This window comes from Plasmodium inui (genome assembly GCF_000524495.1).
Source record: "Plasmodium inui San Antonio 1 unplaced genomic scaffold supercont1.2, whole genome shotgun sequence".
Classification (NCBI taxonomy): domain Eukaryota; phylum Apicomplexa; class Aconoidasida; order Haemosporida; family Plasmodiidae; genus Plasmodium; species Plasmodium inui.
Window position 1 is genome coordinate 1,505,022 of NW_008481836.1, and position 15,415 is coordinate 1,520,436.

The 15,415-nt window shown below is 45.9% G+C and overlaps 1 protein-coding gene across 1 annotated transcript; it reads right to left on the minus strand.

The window, feature by feature from the left end:
- Positions 1 to 192: 192 nt before the first annotated feature.
- C922_00779 (hypothetical protein) lies at positions 193 to 14,420 on the minus strand (the record flags this gene model as incomplete). The annotated part of the gene is made up of 4 exons (XM_008816391.1): positions 193 to 237; positions 465 to 544; positions 848 to 962; positions 1,107 to 14,420. 4 exons carry the CDS (start codon positions 14,418 to 14,420, stop codon positions 193 to 195), a joined length of 13,554 nt encoding a protein of 4,517 aa, XP_008814613.1.
- Positions 14,421 to 15,415: the final 995 nt, after the last annotated feature.

Here is a 15,415-nt window from a genome sequence, read left to right on the forward strand (position 1 = left end):
TTTTGGAGTAGCGATGTTTAGAAGTGGCAATGTTTCGAAGTGGCAATGTTTAGAAGTGGCAACGTTTCGGAGTGGCAAAGTTTCCGAGCTTGCGACGCGATAAAAAGATTGTCAACGCTGAAGGCTTCACAGCATAGGAGCATTCAAAGTGGGCAGAAAAAAAAAACAGCTTCACTCGAGGACGACTGCGCTCTACAAACAGAACCGAAAAAATATACATTCCACTTCTTTGCAAGCCTGTAAAATGGAGACGTTATGAAGGGGAGGGATTCACGCAATGTTGTACCAATGCTGTACGGAATGTTCTACGCATCGATGTTAGAAGCTTAGTCGTGGAAAGGCCCCCTGTGCACAGAGATAAGAACCATTGGGAACGCTCCAATTTGTCTGCACTCTTTTTAAAAACGATGGCAAAAAAAAGGCGAAAAGGGGAAGAAGCCAAGTGGGAATGGGAATGTCCTTACCGTAATTAAGTCATTGGATGGGCATCCCATGTAGGAGCTGAAGGCCTTGATGAGAAGGCACATCATTGTGCTGAGGTGATCTGCAGAAGCGGAAGTGTGCCATGTGGGTGGGATGAGCGATGCCCGCAAGTGTGCAACTGCATCGGCGGTTGCGTTAATGTCATTATTACGTGTACATGTTTGCACCTTTTTTTGTTCGCACAGATATCATTTGCACGCTGTTTCACTTTTCTCTCATTTTAAAGTCCCGCTTGCTGCGTGACGTGGGGCATCGCGACGCCGCAACCTGCACGCCATTCTTTTGCCACCCGCAGGGTGTATAGTGTCTGCATGGTGTCTTTTTCTTTTTTTTTTTTTTTTTTCTCTTTCTCTCCACGCCGAACCTAAATTCCTTGACAAGGTTTTATAATATAAAGGGATAAACGGATTTGCCGAGTGGTAATTAAAACTTTTTAAGTAGGAGGTATTTTGGTGCGTCAGGATGGAGCTGTATCCGGCCTGCAGGGGAAAGGGGGGGATAAGCATAAGAAAACGCGAGCATTATTGTGGGCGTCTGTCTGGCAAGGACTGTTGTATGTACTACGTACATATCGAGATGATGTCACAGCTGAAGTGACAGAACGAATGATCGATCCGCCTTACCATGATGAACAAATCGACGTCCTTGCGGCAGACGAGCATGTTGTCTCCAACCCAGGGAAAGGAATGCCTATACTTCCTGGAGATGTGCCTCTCCTTGGCATTTTTTATGAACAATTTGTTCCTCTTATAAATTTGGACAACTTTTCTCACCTCCTGATCGTAGGGATAAATATCATTAGTGATGGTATTGATGATCAAATTATTCCCGCTGAAGACGTTCTTCATGTGTATATTTTTCTTCTTTTTGACATATTTCTTTGTAAATTTCCCCCAAATGTTTTTATACATGGCGCATTTATAATCATACAGAAGGAAGTTATTTGTCCTGTCATAAATGGCGTAGGAGGTCCGTTTGGCATTTCTGTCGTACTCCATTTTGCCTATCAATTTTTTGTATACCTTTTTAAGTTTCCTGTCATTTTTTGTGATATACTTTGAAAGTGGATCTTTGTTGAGAGGGAAAAATAAGTCATCCATGGTTTTCGGAGCAGCTGCGGATGAAGAGGGGTCATTTTTTATGTCCCTACTTTGATGCGTTTCCCTTTCCAGTTGGTTAATCTCACTCTGCTCATCGAAAATATACACCGGTTTGTGAAGATAGAATGAACACACAGTGTAGGAATCGTTGTGGAAATCATTTGCTTCACTCTCGGCATTGCTGTCATAGTAGTCGGAGAAGAGAGAAGCGGTACTTTCTTCATAGTTAATGTGTGGCTCATTCGTTCCTTCCATGTGCATATCCTTTTGTCCACTGTGTATATTCTCCAGCAGATTTTCGTCCTCCCAAAATGGGTTCATCATGCTCCTTATGTTATCTTCTTCGTGGGGGTCGCTTTGGGGGTCATTTTGGAAATCACCTTGGAAATCAATTTGGGGGTCATTTTGGAAATCACCTTGGAAATCACTTTGGGGGTCACTTTGCAAATCACTCTGGAGATCACTTTGGGGATCACCTTCCCGGGCGCGTTCACTTCCAGCCTGTTTCCCAGGCAAGGGCTCCTCGCCCCCGCCAGCCGAAAAAGGCTCATCATTCAGACAGAAAAATTCGTCCAACTGCGATCTGTTTTCATTGCCCTCCTGAGTGACAAAAAGTGGGTCACCTCCACCGGAGTTGAGCCTAGTTGTATCGCCTCTGTGAAGAAGCATAGCTACTTCTTCCCTCTGGTCCAGTATAGCTACTCTTCTCGACTCCTCCCTTTGCGCTCGTCCACCTCCGAAGTAATTCTCCCTAAACTTGTCCGTGTAGAAAATCTCGACAAATTCGTTCAGCACACTTTTGTCGTAGGGCTCCGAGTAGTAGCTTGTGTGCGTAGAAAACTCTTTGTAGACGATGTAATTAAATTCCAAGGGGGTCTTCTTTATATACTTCCCATATGTGATGGAGTCATTTTTTAGAAGAATCTGGTTATTCAGCGAATTTATAATAATGTTGTAGAGGTTTATTGTCTCTGATGGTGTTGATCGGGGGTGCGCCATTTCCGTGTCCAGCTGTTTTCGGAGGCACTTGTCATATATGCGCCGGACTCTCCTAGAGGGAATGCTCTTCTCTTTGGAGCGACTTCCGCGTTTGAAGTTAGTACCGTCTCTGCCGCTAACGGTGCTAACTTTGCCAATTTTGCCAACTTTGCCAGCCTTGTGGAGGCCGATCTTCCTTCCCCCCACGCCCATGTGGTTCACACTCGGGTTGCGGCTGGTACTGAAGAAGGTGGCATTTCGACTCTCGTTCCAACTTGTACTGTGACTCACGCCGACGCTGGGGTTGTTGTTCCAGTTGTGACTCCAGTTGTGACTCCAGCTGCGACTCGTTGAACTGTCCGCCACGTGGGAACCTCCGTACAGGTCACTCTGGCTGTCCCGCTCCTCTCGCTCCACGCAGGGGTCATACATCTCAAACTGCTGCTCAGTGACGCATTCGTTGTTCCCATCTCTGTTGTTCGCTGTGGTGATGTTCTCCGTGAACGTGTCGTCTGCTCTTTCCGCCATTTCAGCAATCCCTTCCATTTCGGCACCTGCCACTCCTTCCGCTACCCCCTTCTTTCCCTCCTTTGCACTGGAGTGGCGAGACGCTGCCGCTCTTTGAGAAGCCTTTTTCCCCTTTTCAATGACTGAAAGTACATTCGTTTCGTCTTCTCCAAACAAGTAATATTGCGACTTGGAATGGTCTTCCTTTTCTATGTGCACAGGTTGATCGCTGTAGGAACGATCTGGTGGGAGCCTGGATAAACGTGTGTACATAGGTGGGGGTCTACTTTGCAGCTTCCTCTCGGCAAGAATCTGTTGTTCCCGTTGCCTTCGTCTCTTTGCCCCCCGTTCGAGTGGCCTCAGCGCAAGGACATTCGGGGTGATAGACAGGCAGTTGAAATTTCGAGCACGCTGCAGGTAAGTCTGGCTCTCATTATCTTCATCGTCGTCAAGGATGTTTTCTTTGGACAAAAGTTCATTCATTTGGCTTGTAAAGGTGGTATCTTCTAAGTGCCTATTTTCTTGGCCTCCGTTTCGTATTGTGTCCTCCAGAAGGGAGATGTTTTTCATTTCACGGCTCCGCTTGGAAAAGGGCCCACTGTCCCTACGGTTGATCTTTTCAAAAAATCTATTTATTTTATCATCGTCGATGTTGTTCTTCGCGTCGTCGGAAAATTTGATGGTCGTTCTGACGTAAGTCTCCGTCACGGAATTGTGCGAATCGTTGGGGTTTTTTTCCTGTTTTTTCTTTTCTTCTCTTCTCCTTCTTCCATTTACGTTTGAAGTGGTCGTTTCGCTTCTTCCCTCCTCGTCGTCTGGGAAGGATATTTCGTCTGACTCCTTCCGGGGGACGTCAAACACGCTTCGGATTTCCCCGAACTCGTTCTGATACAATCCAAACAGATCTGGGTCGATCCCTGATGAGTTTTGATCGATGCGAGTTCCCTCTGGGATGATATGCTCCGCGTCGATATTGCTATCCGCTCTGTACCGGTTGCTCAACTGCTGTCTATGCCCTGCTGCGGCTCCGCTTGGGTCCCACCCCAGTCTGCCCTGCTCCTGGGTAACACACTTAGACTCTCTCTTCATGTTCTCCACGGACAAAACGGTATGAAGCGTATTAAAATAGCTGCATAATGACAATTTGAAGTTAGAGCACAAAAGTTGAATCTCCTTTGAGTAGTACATACTGCCTAGCAAAGAAAATGGATTAATGTAGAACCCCCTAAAGCGTAACAAATGGAAAACATTTTCTGAGTTCTTCTGTTTTTTTATATTTCTGAAGATCTCGCTAATTGTACTCACATCGTAGGTAGACAAGAATTGAATCATGTGCTGGTCTACTTTTAGATAGTTCAAATAATTCGCTGTTTTTACAAAGAGGGAGGGGAAATACCTTATGGAGAAAAGGTACATAATTCTGGGCACGTGACTCATTGGGTAGACGAAACAGGAGAAGAAAAAGTAGGTATACCTCCTCGTGCGAACAACATTCTGCACGTATCTTATCTTATGTATCTGTTTCTTCCTCACTTGCTCATTTATCGTTTTATTTTTTTTCTCTATGTAATCATTTTTTAACCTCAGTGTGAAGCTATTTACATTTGGTTGAAACTCGAAATGGCAATTTCTGTTCAGATTATAATTTACCAGGGACTCCTCATACTTGTCACTTTTGTCCACCTCAGCTTCCAGCGCAGCGTCGTTCGCGTTGAAAAAGGTTCTATCGTTGTAGATACAGATGTGCGGTTTTGTATGTAATCGTCTCCCGCAGTTGTTGGAGCTTTTTCCTTTCCCTTTTTTCATCACTCCATCGGAAAGATGCCCATCTGTGTCACTCTTATATTTGCTTGAATCTTCTCCCCCTTCCTTACAGGGGGCACTAACCCCAGCTGAACCCCCCATCACTGCCGCATCATAATCGTAGTGTCTATTATAAATGAGCAAAAAGGGGTCATACATGCTGAGATTGCTATACCACTCGAATACGCGGGTGTAAAATGAGACCCCCCCACGGAGGTCCTTCTCATCAAAGTGGCTGAGACAGCTACGGAGCTTACTAAAAAGATTGGAAAATATTCTGTAACACTCATGTATGATGATGGCATTACTGCGACTACGTTCCGATTCTTTGAAAAAGGAGGTGCATCTGTTAAACTGACAGGACTGCTTCTTTTCCATAGCTATGTTTAGTTGACGCTGATTTTTTTTAAAAAATTTCTTCACATCACGATATGTTTGGTTTTTTCTCAACTGGAGGGGGTACATCGAATCGGTTTTGTACGAGTCGGCATCGGTTGAGAGGTAAAGAAATTCGTCTTCCTGAGCGGAAGCGTCATTTGGGGCGCTTCCACTGGGGTTGACTCCACAGGGGGTTCTTTCGCCAGGGATTCTCTCTGCTGGGTGGTTTTTCCCCCCTTGCAGGTGCACCTCTGCGGCGTCGCCCCCATTTGAAGCATCCATTTTGCACTTGACGAATATATCATGAACGAAATAGAAAAGCTCCTCTCTTAGGTCTTTCTCCCTTGGGAACATTTCAGCGAATCTGTTCTCCAGGTAGCTAATAAGGTACCCATCCAAAGGGACAGTACAGAAGAGGCATTTCAGATTTGTAAACAATTTAGAATGAATCAAGCTGATGGAGTCCACCGCCTCTGCTACGTTTTGTTTGCTAGGCACACTTGGGATTTCAAAGGTGACTGTCGATTTGATTGGGTCTTCTTTGGGTAGGATGCTATAGGGCAGATTGTTTATCTTTGAATCCATTTGATGAATCATAGATGTTAAGACGCTGCACTTCTTGTGGTACTTTGTCGGTGCGATGTATTTTACTATCTTCCGGTCGTGTGCAGAGGAGGGGGTTCTCTTCGTTTTCTTTCTCCTTCCCTTTTTGGTTTGATGTGCAGGGGGCGGCCCAAGGGGGAGCGAGCACACGCTTGCGCTGCCACTGCAATTCGGGAGGCCACTCGAGGAACCATTCGCACCGCCATTTGAGGAACCATTCACAGTGTCGTTCGTGGTGGCTTTAATACCGCTTCTCATTCTGTAAAATTTGCTCTGAATTTTCCCCTCCAAGTTGGCGTAAAAACGGTTGGCATTTTTGATCAAAATGATCTGCCTATTGTTGTTGATAAAATTGTCCAGAATGATGGAGTAGGCGATCTGTTGCAGCGGGGTGGTGACTGCGGGAATTCGTCCCATCTGAGCTCCTTTCCACTTTCGCTTCTGTCCCTTTGAAGCGTTTTCTCCACTACGATCGCAGATCTGCTCTATCCGTGGAGGGTGCCTGGCCCCCTGCCATAGGTCACTAATGACTGTTTCATTTTCCAGATTGAAGAAAACGATTTTATTTAGGAGGAGCTCATTCGTACTCGAAACGGGGCACCGCAAACGCCTCGCAAATTTTGCATAGCTTTGCGAGAGGTCCACCAATTTTACCAATTTCGTGCCGTCAGAAGATTTCCGTTCTCTGGTCCTCCGAGGGGGCAATGTAGATTGAAATTTCGCGTCACACCAGCTGGAGGTGCCATTCGATTCTTCCCCAGGTGGGGAGGGACAATTTTCCAGAAGCTTTTTTTTTCGTCCCAAATAAAAGGAGCACCTACTGCAGGGGTTACAGATGGAGACGAATATCCCCCCCTCGGATGCTAAAAATGTGTTCCTCCTTCCACGAAGGATAAATCTAAAGAGTTGCACATAACTTATAATTTTATTCTTCATGAGGACTGAAGTTTCATTGGATTTTCCGTCCCATCGTAAGACTCCAGGTAGGAAAGAACAGAGTACCCGTCTGGCTAAAAAGTTACTGCTGTATAGTTCGCTCCGTGAGAAAAGGTTCCTTCTGAACAAGTTGGTGCAGTAACTTAGGTAGTAGAGGAGAAATACATCTCGGGGGGGGGTGATAATTCTCCTCATTTTTTTAAAGTATTTAAAAAGTTTAACCATATGGTAGGATCCTATGTCGGGTTGTATGTTGTAGGAAGGGTTTTGAAAAAAGTGCGACCCCGCATCGTCATACTGGGACCGCTCCATCTGGTTGCACACCTGCCGTTGCACGTTCACGAGCACTTTATACTTTAAAATATCGCTCAGCTGTTTGTTATTTAGAACGTTGTAATTTTTCCTCATGACAAAATCGATGCAATCGTTTATGACGTCCGATTGGTCATGGTGGAGGAAGTAGACGCCGCTGTCTTTGGTCCTGCTGGATGGAGCACTGCTGTCACAGAAGAGGTATGGTACTCGTGTTTTCTGCTTCAACATCTCTATAATTAGGGTTAGGTACTTGGAGAGAGCGCGGTGTGCGTTTCTGCGACATTTGGTTGAGGAGATAATAGTGTAATTCCCACCTGTGCTGGCTCCTTCACCTGTCTGCAGATGTAATCCTCCATGGGAGGGACCCACGGACAACACCGTCACGACATCGTCCAAGCTAGACAAGCCGCGCCTGTCAATCGCTTCGTAGTACTCGTCGAGACAAGCGGCATAGTTCCCCCTAACAAGCCTTAAGGTGCCCTCAAAGGTCAGGCTAAAAAACTTGACATGCCTCACGGTTATATGGAAGAGCGTTTTCCGTGTAGGAGGGAAAACATACGAATGGATATAATCATCAAACATGTAGGCATTCCTAACAATATCGTGTAGTTCATTCCGTGCCTTTCTCATTTTTCTCTTCACCGTCCTTTTAACCATCTCGAGATTGAAGACATTTTGGAGCATATTGTTAAGATATTCATAGTAACCCCCATTAAGGAGGCTACACAGATGAGCAAAGGTTTCATTCTTCTTAGTGACCTCTCCTCTATCTGGTTTCTTCCTATGATATATAAGGGAAGTATTATTAACAAAAAATGCTCCTGGGGAAAATTTGAACTGGTAGGGAATTTTACACTTCACTCCGTAGAGGGCACTGAAGAGCTCAAAGACGAAAAACAATCTTTTTATATGGTGCGAGATTTTTTTTTTCTTCTTTCTGTACTTGTTCCTGAAAAAACAGTTAAACTGTTTTGCACGTATGTATTCTTTACGCTTCATGATGAGGAGAAAATAATGGAGCATGTTTCTCACTTGAGTGAAGCATTTGAAAAATTCCTTTATGGTATGTTTTATCTGGTAATATAGAAAGAGAGTGTGATACACATTCCATGTGTAGGTAATAAATACGTTTAGCGTATCCACCATGAATTGGAAATCGGGAAGAAGTTGCAACATGGTGTAGTATTCATACATGACGTATCGGAAGAAAACAATTTCATATCTCTTTGAATGTATTAAATGTCTTTGTTTAATTATTTGTGACTTATCATCTGTCCCCCGCTCTGCGACCTCTCCATCGATATAAATGCTTTGTTTTTTCAGTGCGCGGTAGAGCTTCTTTTCCCTCCGCGCAAGGATATTCGCCCTTATGAATTGCTCCACCGTTTCTGCGTTGAAGTTTACAAACTGGTGTTGGTCCTTCCCCGCTCGGTTGGCGCCGGGGGGGCTACTGATGCAGCTGGTGATGTGGCTTCTGATCCGACTGCCAACATCGCTACCATCCCGCATGGCTGTCTCCCCACTTGTGTCTTTCTCTCTCCCCTTAGCCGTGTCGTCCCCGGTGGGGTCCTCGTCCACATTTGACGTGAGCCTCCCGGAGGGGTCGTTCCCCAGAAGCGAGTGATCACATGTATCTTTCCCTCCCCAGCATGATACCATTTTTAGAAGAACAAACCATTCCGAAGCTTCTTCACGGAGAAGATTGAATGCTTCTTCACTGCGCCCATTGCGTGCTTCTTCACAGAGTAGATTACTTCCTTCTTCACGGAGTGCATTTCGCGCTTCTTCTCCCTCGAGGGGGGATAGCCCGCACTCGTCCATCCCCCTTCGAAGGGTGTCATAAAAAAAGAACTTCTTCAAATCGAAATTAAAATGGTCTAAATGTTGTGGGCAGTTGGTTAAGGAGAGGGCCTGAAATAGCCTCCCCTTCAATCGATGGAACTTTCTCTCAAGAGGGGACACCCTCTTAGGGGGAGCATCCAACAGCTCCTTGCAACAGTACGGGTTCTGATGTACAACCAGCTTTTTTAAATCAACGAGTGGTTTTTCTGTATGTCTATTTCTGTTCTTACCCGAACCTGAAGCGCTTTGCTGAATCTTAAAAATGTATATGCGTGGCATGAGTCGTTTATTAAGACTCAAATATTTTCGTTTACGACTTAGGTCTCCTTGCTTGTTAATAGGCCTGCTTCTTACACTTCCTGTGCTGCCCCTCTTGCGTGCAATGGGCAGGGATGGGTCATCTTGTGACGCGACGTGAGAAATGTACTGTTCTTCATCGTCCGTCTCGTCGGTGGAACTAGATGCAAGGTCAAGATTCACGTCCAGGAGAGAGTCCAACGTCGTGTCAACAGAGGCAAATCTTCTGTACTTAAAAAACAACTTCATAATGCGAGGGATGGGTACAAAATAGCAATTGCTTTTCTGGATGGACGCTTTAAAGTGTATTCTCTTAATAGGCATTGGGGGGTTTCTTCTCATTTTGGTTTCCGTTTTGGTTTTCCTACCCCCCACGGGTGTCTCCTCAAAAATGATTTCTCTATGAAATTTTCCATAGGCATTGCCACACATATGGTCATTATCGCTGCCGCAGTCGCTACCATCCACAGAGTAATCCTGCGCCAAGAAATGCTCCAATTGGTTGTAGCCAAGACTATTTGCCCCTCCATCTTTGCGGCGCGCGAGGGATGCCTCGTCGGACGCGTCGGTGAAGATGTCACTGTAGTGGGCACATGCGTCGTCGGTGTGTTTGTCTCCCCTGTGGTCCTTCCGTAAGCTCTCACCGATTAAGCTCTCATCCATGAAGCTTTCATCCCACATCGGGGGGGCTTCTTCCCAGTCGCTCCGGCCACGCTTTGCCCTTTTGGCCTCTATTCCCCCCCTCGGGGCGTCCAGTTGCCCCGACGGTGCGAGTAACTTTCGCTTTCTTCTATGGGGACGAGTTGCTGGACTGCTTGGCTCCTCCGACATGTCCGTTTTCTGCTTAGCCGTTTTAGCTTGCCTTCCTCTACAGCACGCCCTTTTGAGTGCCGCTTTGATTTCGCTGTGGAGGGGACTATACACGTGGGTTTCCCGTGCAGGTGCGCCTCGAGCGTGTGGATGGTCCCACTTAGCTCGCTTCTTACTTGGCCTGGTCCGCTGCTTAGTTGACCTGGTTAGGGGCTTCCCCGGCCGGTGAGGACCCCCTTGGAGGTGTGCCCCATTGTAGAGGTGCATCCCCTGCTGCAGGTGGCAGTGGTAGTGGTTGGCGCGGTGGAAGCTCTCAAACTTGTCCCGAACGCACATATTTTGAAAACTAAAAAAGTCGCAGCTCATCATGGGGTAGTAGAACTTACAGGCAGTGAGAACACAAGCAGCAGCCATGCTATAAAATCGCTTTTTCTCCACGGAAAGGGAAAATCTCAAGGTGATAAAAAACGTGCAGATAAATTTCTGACGATAGAAGTAGTTCAATTTATTGTAAACCTTGTAATTGAGCTGTCCACTATTCCGATGAATGTATTTTTTTTTTTTCAAAATTTTCTTCTTAAGATAAAGCTCTTTTTTCATTAAGTAGAGAATATATCTGTTAATTTCGTTTTTAGAAAACAGAGACCTGTTCCTTTTCCTATAGAACATGTTGAAATCTCGGACGATATGCTTAAATGAGTAAAACTTATTTAATTCTCGATGCATATCGTCATATTGATTGGTGTATACATTGAAAAGGAACTTATAAAATCGGTACTTAAAGATTACCATGTGAAGAAGCTTCATGGAATAAATCTGAACAACATTTGGCAGCTGAAATTTAAAAACCAAGTCGTTAATCTGGCCATAAAGGTCCGTAATCAGACTGGAGTTAAAGAGTTCTAAATCTCTGACCCATTTGGCGTTAATAAAGTTTGATAAGAACTTATTTGCCATTTTCAAATGGTTAGAATTTTTAAAGTAGGTTATTCTGTGCAGATGGAATTTTGTTTCCTCCTTTGCGTTATCTTCCTTTTCCTGAGGTGTGAAATGCTTACTGGTGTGCTCATAGTTGTGGAGACATAGAAAGGGTACGCCATTTTTGAGATTTCTTAAAAAGAAAGACTTCTTTATTTCAGAGAAATTTGGATTCTTCAAGGGGAAAGAAAAAAGAGAGGATTCATCTTTGTAAATTTTTTGTATCAATTCAGGGACGTTATTAAAAATTCGATAGAGATTAAAATTGTCCAAATTAATGTAGTAGGTGAGATTATGAGGAAGACACTGTATCTGCATCCTCCTCATGGAGTAGTACAGCACGTAGAAGAGCAGCTCGAAGGAGAAGTTGTAGCAGAATTTGTAACCCTCATCGTCCATTAAATACTGTCTGTAATTGTTTAGGAAAAAATTAACATACTGGCCATAAACGTGCTTTATCGTTATGGTCCTGAATCTCTTTAGGTTGGAAATGTAGAGGAAGTTTTTGTATAGGCCATCAAAAATGTACGAATCGATGAGGTATCTATCGGGAATATATAGCATTTTTTGATTTCCGGATTTGAGATTTTCCTCCTTTATGTGTCTTAATATGCACCCCTTCACGAAGAGCTCAATTTTGCTATAATTTTTCTGTGCCTTCTTCAGCCCGTTGTCGTAGTAGTGCTTTTCGATTGTTATTCTCTTTTCCCGTTTGATGCTATTTAGGTATTCGAGCTTCTTGTACACCGTGCGTATGGTTGTGACGATCGTGGCATCAGGGGGGTCACCGCTGACACCGCCTACGACATTGTTAACACGGCCTATGCCATTGCTGCCAACCCCCCCCTTGACTGGCTTCCCTTTCCTCTCCCCTGCTTCGGTCACTGCTCCACCCTCCACTGATGCCCCTGCCCCTGGTGCTTCCCCTTGGAGAGGCGAACTCGCCTTGCTTCCACCCGGGGAAGGCACATCTCTGCGCGAAGGAGATACACCTTTTACGTTATACAATTCTGCAACGTCGTCTACTTCATTCCTGCGGGGGGATAGCTGGCCAAGTAGGTCGGTGTCATATCCCTTTTCCTCGGATCTTCCCACTGGACTTTTACCCTCCTGCATAGGCCCCTTTCTTTTAGCTTCCATTTTCTGCTCATTTTTTACCTCGAACCTCTCATCATCCGATAGGGTCTCAATCAGAACAGCGCGCTCGTTCTGCAAGACAGCCTTCCCGCTCGCTTTCCTCAGTTCAACGTACCTTTGATAGTTTTTCAAAATTTTCTCTACATCATCCCCGGAACGGCTCTGCTTCCTATTCGTTTCGGTTTGTCTGTCCAGCTCGTCCCTCTTCAGCATTTCGACGAGGGCATTCTCTTCGCCTTCCTCCCCGAACCCTTGTTCGTATAACCCTTCCAGTTGGTCGCCCCTCACTTGGTCGCCTTCTTCCGCCCTGCCGCAACCGCTTTGTGCGTCGTTGGGGCCAAGGAACTCGGAGGGCTCTCCTCCTAGGCTTAAATCATCCCGCAGGGATTCAACCCTGGAGGAATGTTCATCGGCACTGTGTAGCGCCGCCTTTTCGCGTAGGCCACCGTTTAGCGGGACACCTAGGGACTGCTGCTCCATTTTGAGCTCCTCGTAAAAGGGCCTCTCGCTCATTTGGAATCCGAAGCTGTCGCCTGGATCATCCTTCACTTGGGTAAACTCGTCGAAGGGGTCCTCAGAGAAGGGACCCTCCTCGGGGAATCGACCCTCCTGGGATAAGCGCCCCTCCTGTGCGAAGAGGTCCTCTTGGGAGGTGTGTCCCTCGTCTCCGTCCCCTTTCCCTTGGGGGGGGATACTCCTACTCGTTTCCGTCTGACCGACGGGGATGTACGGACCTGTGCTCAGCCCCAAGGAGGGGGGAAACAAATAATCGTAATCCCCTTTGAACACTTGCATTATGTCGTAGAAGGACAAAAATTCAATATCACATTTTTTCCTCAGCTCCTCGTGGAAGTAATATAAAAAATCATGCTGGTATATTAAATCGATAACATTCGTGTGGTTAATGGATCTGTTCATGTAATTTGTGGAAACATTGGAATCGATTGGTCTGAATAGTTTTTTATTTTCGAGTAACTGATTGATTAGGAAGGACGAGTAGAAGTGGTACACTCGTTCGGCGTGCGCGTAATTTTCGTCTTGGTTGAAGTTGGCGACATCCTTTGGGGTGGTAGCGGCCCGGTCTGATGGGTCCCCCTGATGAGGCTGGTCCGGCTGGTCAAATTGGTCCAACTGGTCGAACTGGTCCAACTGGCCAAAGTGGTCGAGCTGGCTAAACTGGTCCGGCTGTCCAAACTGCTCCGGCTGTCCAAACTGGTCAAACTCGGCGAAGTCGCCCAGATTGAACATTCCATCCTCCTCAGCCCTCTCATAGACATCAAAATCTTCGTAATTGTCGGCGAAATTGTTTGGCCTGGGTGGTTCTTCCATCATTTGCTGATTAGAGAGTGTCCCTTCCTGCCTCTTGCCGTGATCCACATATCCCCCTGGATTTGCACCCTCCCCCTTGGCAGTGACATTTGAAATGGCAAAATGGTGATCTCCATCTTGGTGACCTCCATCCTGGTGAGTTTCTTCCCCCTCATTGGACAGCCTCGCCCTCCGAATGTTATGAATTATTTCATTAATCTTTAAAAAGTCTTCCTTGTTGTTTTTTTCGCTATCTAAGAGGGCAGTCTGTTTGTACAGATTTAACAGTTTAATATCGGACCGTCTAAGGATCTGACTTTTTCTGGGGAGGAATTCCAGTGACTTGCTCGTCTCGTTGATGATTTTCTTCTGTATGATGAAAAAGTAGGATAACTTACTAAGTCCCATTTTTTTAATCACATTTTTCATCTCCTTAATGACGTTTCCATTGTTCAGAATGTCCCCAACAGTATCTTTCAGTTTCTGTGCCCGGATAACTTCGAAGACGGATTTGACTGAATCTTTCGCATCGCCCATAGGGACGTACACATTTGTGTTCATTATATTCACCTTTAGTAAGTGGAACCAAATTTTCCTCATTTCATCGTAAAGAAGAAGAGGCAAATGATGTTCCGACACAAAGACATACAGAAAATTTAGCAAGACCTTCTGGTACCTTACAAAAAATTCATCATTTTCTTTGAAGACGTAATTTTTAATCTTGGAGATTAACTTATCATTTCTGTAGAGTTTCTTCAGAATGTCGTAAAAGTCTTTCTCAAGGTATTCTTTATTGACATGATCGTCTATGGGGTGTTCCTCATAGTCATCTTCGAATTGTTCCTGTTGAATTTCGTTCACGTAGTTGCATTCGTTGCACACCAGCTGGGCCTCTTCTATCCGGAAGCTCGTCGACCCACAGATGATGCACTTGGATTTTTCCATCTTGTTCCTCGGGGGTTTGACGGTGCGCGGTGGCTGTTCCGGTTAAATACGTATGGGGGGGAAGGGTTCCCTCTGGAACCTGGGCACGATGGCGCACCGTTCTGTTGATGACCTGTTGATGCCCTGTTGATGCTCCTTTCAGGGCCAATCGACTCGCTCTTCTCGAATTTATCTTCCCAGAAGGAAGAGAGACGGAAAACAAATGGGCATAGTATTCTGGAGTGTGTTATCGGCGAGCGAGACGTCCGTTTTGTTTACGCCAAATGAATGGCTGGGGGGGGGATCGACAACGTCCCCGCGCGCAACAGTCATACGTGGCTTATACATATGCGTAGCGCTTCACCACTTGCACGTTTTTTACACCCAATTCGATTGTAAGTATGAACTGGGGGCTCGCCATAGGGCCAACTGCTCATTCTCCCGGCCCTTTTGCAGTTTCCCGGCCGTAGTGAACCAGCAGCAGTGAAGTAGCACCAGAGGAGGGGGGCAACTCAACGCAGAACCCACCTCGTGTGACGCTACTTGGTGTGAGGCTATCGCGTGTCCCTCTGTTCTATTCGGACTGCCAGGGCGAAGGGGACGAAGCGCCAGTTTGTAGGATCTGCATCTGCCCCCTCCCGAGCGATGCAAAATTACGTAAATGTGAAAAAAAATGAGGGGCTGCCAATTAAATTAAGTGAAATGGATTCTTTTTTTTTTTTTTTTTTTCCGAGCTTGCCGCCTCATTAAATGGCACAGAAGTTGGCCAAACGGGGAAGGAAGAAGACGAAGCCAGGAAAAGCTACAGCTTGTTGCAGAATATACCGCCGCACATTGTCAACTCCCGGGGGAAGCACACCCAAAAGGGTTCCGAAATGGAAGCTGTTTCAATGAGCTCTCGGTAGCCCAACGGGGTGCTTACAACCAAAAGTGGTAACAGGAAAAGCCGCACCAACTGGCGTGTACAATTGATGTGGGGGGTGGTATTCCCCGCAGTGCACAACGTCTCAGGAAAT